The sequence below is a fragment of the Arachis ipaensis genome, chromosome B06 (assembly GCF_000816755.2).
Source record: "Arachis ipaensis cultivar K30076 chromosome B06, Araip1.1, whole genome shotgun sequence".
Classification (NCBI taxonomy): domain Eukaryota; kingdom Viridiplantae; phylum Streptophyta; class Magnoliopsida; order Fabales; family Fabaceae; genus Arachis; species Arachis ipaensis.
Genome location: NC_029790.2, coordinates 5,672,078 through 5,676,601, shown reverse-complemented (window position 1 = coordinate 5,676,601; position 4,524 = coordinate 5,672,078). Strand labels below are relative to the sequence as shown.

The following is a 4,524-nucleotide window of genomic DNA, read 5'->3' as shown; positions in this document are numbered from 1 at the left end:
TAATTATGATCATATAAAATTAATAATTAAAAATAATTAGATAATTTAATTTGACCTCACATTAATTATACGTTGACATGTTGACTAAGAAAAATTGCAACGTGTGTGAATGGTGATTGGAGGCTTGTTGCGATCGCTATCCTCTTTGAAAGTTGAAACTCAAAAACAACACTACACACCATCGTCAACTACAAACTCTTCAAACCAGAAAAAAGCTCATACATACTAATAATAACAAAAATCAGAACCAGAATAACGAAATTAACAAAGAAGAAAAAATCAGAAACAGTGCGGTTTTTTATATTTTTGGAAGAATAAACAATCACTTGCTTTAACCATGTCGACGGTGGTGGTTGTGACGGCAACGGTACTTGCACTATTGGCCGTCACCTTCGCCATTTTCAAGCCCCACCAGACCCTCTTTGCACCGCCGCAGCTTCAAGCTTCCAAGGATGTCCTACACGCCGCGCGCCTCCTCCACGTCACCGGAGCCCTTGGTCCTGAGAGTCTCGTGTTCGATCGTCACGGTGGAGGGCCATACACCGGCGTCGCCGATGGCCGGATTCTAAAGTGGGAAGGAGATGAAGTTGGTTGGACTGAGTTTGCTGTCACCTCTTCCAATAGGTACCAAAATGTGAACTTGTTTTTAAAATTGTGAACTTTATATGAATTTGAGGGTTGATATGCGTTGGTTTTTGTAGAAATTAGTGAGTATTCAAATGGGTCTAGTGTTTTTTGGAGATTTATTAGTTTTAGAATCAAAAGTTTTGATATTTGTGTTTTTGTGTTCTGAGTATGCTAGTGGTAGAAGATTTGATATGAGGATTTGGAAACTTAGTTGAATGATTTTCAGGTGCTAGTAGTCCCTTTTGAAGTGTGGGCACGGTTAGAACGAGTCATTTTCTCATTGAATTGTGTTTGCCCCTTTTGTGTTTAACATGTCCTATGCATGTTGTGGGAGACTTTGGACTTTGGAGTTATGGAGATGAAGGGTAGCTGCCACATTTATTTCATGCTAATTCAGAGTGAGGACCAGAGTTCTAAGCTGATTCCCTTCAAGGAAGGTCATTTTACTCACAGCATTAGGGGCATGTGCAAATTTATCAAATATGTAGCAACAGATGAATTTTGGATAGGTTTCTTTTGTAAGCAGCATAGTTTTACTTTATAAAGCTTGCTTCTTGTCATTCTCAACTTTAGTAGTTGCAATCTGGCAAAACTATTAAAAGTGGTTTATTCACCATTGAATGTAAGAGCTTGCAGTGCAGAGGATAAATCTAAAATGTTCACATGATGTACTTTATTCTCGATTATTCGGTTTTGAATGATAGCCACTTCCTTGTTTGAGTATGCAAGCATGGATTTCTAACTTCCTAGCACTTTCCATACATAGATGCTCTGGCATGTGCATAACTGGTTGTGCTTGTTATTTTTCTAATTAAATGATAATTCAGTATTAACAACTTTAAGGGTCTCTGAAAGTAGAAATCTGATTATTTGGTATTCTGATTTTTCTGATAAGCTTATCTAAACAGTCTACACAACTTTAAAAATTAACTTTGCTTATAAGACATGACACTAACACATACTTATAGCCAGCCGGACATTCTTAACGTTTGTTATGAATTCAATGAGTTTACTTGCATGATTTTCTAGGACGGAGTGTGTGCGCCCATTTGCACCGGAGTTGGAGCATATTTGTGGGCGGCCATTAGGACTAAAGTTTGACAAGAAAAGTGGAGATCTGTATATAGCTGATGCTTACCTAGGCCTAAAAGTAGTAGGACCCGAAGGGGGTTTGGCCATCCAAGTCGTAACGGAAGCTGAAGGTCAGCCGTTTCACTTCACCAATGACATGGATATCAGCGAAGATGAAGACGTAATCTACTTCACTGATTCTAGCAGTGCCTTTCCCAGAAGGTAACTTCAGCCTTTATTTATTTATTTATTTTTTGTCAGGGATACCTGCATTTTCTTAATTAATAGTCCTTATGATGCTACAACTCTCATTCCAGTGTACAAATGAAATTTAAAAAATTGACTCTACATTAGTTCACTGAACTAAGCATTCCCCAACTCTAATTGATGTGTTTCTCTTAAATCTGTGGAGAAAGTGTTAGCTCTTTTAGTTTCCACCACGATTATCTTCTAGTTTAATCTCATAACATTTTAGAATTAGTCCAAGAAGTTGCTTATGAAACCTAAAATCTTGTTAGTACCGAGTATTTCTAATTGCAGAGGAACTTTACTCTAAATGTTCACCACCTTATTTTGCAGGCAATTTATGTTTGTGCTCCTTCATGGAGACAAGACTGGCAGGTTCTTGAAATATAACAAATCAACAAAAGAAGTGTCTGTTTTATTACGCGGCCTTGCTTTTCCAAACGGTGTTGCTTTGAGCAAAGACGGCTCGTTCGTGCTCATAGCAGAAACCACTACTGGCAAGATCCTAAGACTCTGGCTTCATGGACCTAATGCCGGTGAAGTCAATACTTTCGCAGTGGTTCCAGGATTCCCTGACAACATAAGGAGAAATTCGGAAGGCGAGTTTTGGGTGGCTTTGCACGCAAAGGGAACTCCTTTCTCGAGATGGGTTACTTCTAATGCATGGATTGGACAGACATTGTTGAAGGTCGGATTCAACTTCAAGCAGTTGCATTCATCGTTTGCCGGGTGGAAGCCTCATGCTACTGCTGTAAAGCTAAGTGAGAAAGGTGAGATATTAGAAGTGTTGGAAGATTGTGAAGGGAAGAAGTTAAAGTTCATAAGTGAAGTGGAAGAGAAAGATGGGAAGCTATGGATTGCATCAGTGTTAATGCCTTTTATTGGCATATATGATTTATGAGTCCATCATTCATAGGTAAAGATGGTATTTGAATTACTTTAGAAAGTAATATGAAAATGTGGTTGTTTTATTATACACATTGTGAATTAAATTACTTTTGAGTGATAACTGAAAAGGCGTTGGCTTTAAATTTAAGCTGTGTTGTAGCAAATAAGAACAGTTCATTCCTTTTCAAGGGTAGCCACACCATAATTGTCAAAAGCATTTTTCTTTTTTCATACATACACCACAGAATAGAATTTATCTATTTAATACAGAACTTCTTAGGCTGAGAATAAATGTTTGAGCCTGAGAGACCCCAAACAATGTTGGGTCACTGGAACGGGCTAAGTTTACAATCTGTTTCAACTTTTATAGATAATGTAAAGTACATTTTGTACCTCGACAAAAAACAACATATTACATCTAAAAACATTTTTGTAATATAGTCTAATCAAGTTGGCATAAGTTTAACAAAAAAAAAAAAAAAAAACAAAAAAATTTTTTCTTCTTCACGCTTTTTTAATTCAGAAACTTATTGATATAGCACAGAAATTTTGACACATAACATAAATTATTGTACACCATACAACACAAGTTCTCATTTTCTACGCTTCAGTAGCATAGAATTCTCCTATAGAATTCTCCTTTTCTCGGATTTCAGCAGCATAGAAATTTTTTTTTATAGAGAATACAAAAATTTATTGATAAGGCACAAATTTTTGCATATATCACAATTTGCTCACAACACAAACTTGTCAATATATTATAGATATTTTTGCACATAATACAAACTTATCAATATAGTATAAAAATTTTAAGAGGATCACATACTCAGCACATAAATATTTACACATAAGACATAAATTTTTCTTACCAATGAATTATGTTAATTGGGTATGTTAATGTTTTAAGTATGTGGTCCTTCAAAAATTACTGTGTTGCATACCAAAATTTCTATGATATGCGCAATAATTTCTATACTGTGCTATTGTTAGTTGGGTGCTAATGTTTTGGACATGTAATCTTTTAAAAAATTGTGTTGAGCACCAAAATTTATGTGTTATGCATCGAAATTTTTGTATTGTGTGTATTTTGTTGGTTGGATGTCAATGTTTTAAATATATGGTCCTTAAAATTTTGGGTTGTATACTAAAATTTATGCACTATGTACCAAAATTTACTTGTTGTGCATCAATTTCTGTGCTCTAGTTATCTGGACATATTTAGGAGAGAAAGAAGAGAAAGACGAACGATGATGATAATATTAAACAAGGATTAGAAAGAAGAAGAAGAATGCAACGTGGAGGCAGCAAAGGTAACGACGACAGCAGTGACAGCAAGCAATGATGATAACGACGTTGAAAAAAGAAGTATGTAAAAGAAGAAGACGATGATAATAAAGGAGAAGGAAGATGATAAAGAATAAAGAGAAACATCAATTTTAAAAGATACGAATGGGTTTAAAAAATATTTAAATACCTAATTTTATTGGAGAAAAAATATATATCCGGTACTTTGAAGTTTGAAAATATGCCTAATAAATTGCACTCAGTCCGACTCTTGAGGTTGAATCGAATTTTCAAGGAGAAAAAGGGTAATATCCTAAACTAGTTTTTAATCTTTAACAAATTTATGAACATTTTCTTTTTAATTTTATTAGACAAATTAATTTCTATATAATATTATTTATCTATATA

The 4,524-nt window shown here is 34.9% G+C and overlaps 1 protein-coding gene across 1 annotated transcript; it reads left to right on the top strand.

Moving 5' to 3' along the window:
* On the top strand, positions 151-3,065 carry LOC107645535 (protein STRICTOSIDINE SYNTHASE-LIKE 10). The gene is made up of 3 exons (XM_016349585.2): positions 151-624; positions 1,657-1,920; positions 2,278-3,065. Exons 1-3 carry the CDS (start codon positions 338-340, stop codon positions 2,843-2,845), a joined length of 1,119 nt encoding a protein of 372 aa, XP_016205071.1. The 5' UTR covers positions 151-337; the 3' UTR covers positions 2,846-3,065.

What these genes read in the sequence shown, in the direction of transcription:
- LOC107645535 (XM_016349585.2), top strand. Translation starts at nt 338, where the DNA reads ATGTCGACGGTGGTGGTTGTGACGGCAACGGTACTTGCACTATTGGCC. An exon ending in GCTGTCACCTCTTCCAATAG is followed by an intron (nt 625 to 1,656) that starts GTACCAAAATGT and finishes ATGATTTTCTAG; the next exon opens with GACGGAGTGTGTGCGCCCAT. An exon ending in AGCAGTGCCTTTCCCAGAAG is followed by an intron (nt 1,921 to 2,277) that starts GTAACTTCAGCC and finishes CTTATTTTGCAG; the next exon opens with GCAATTTATGTTTGTGCTCC.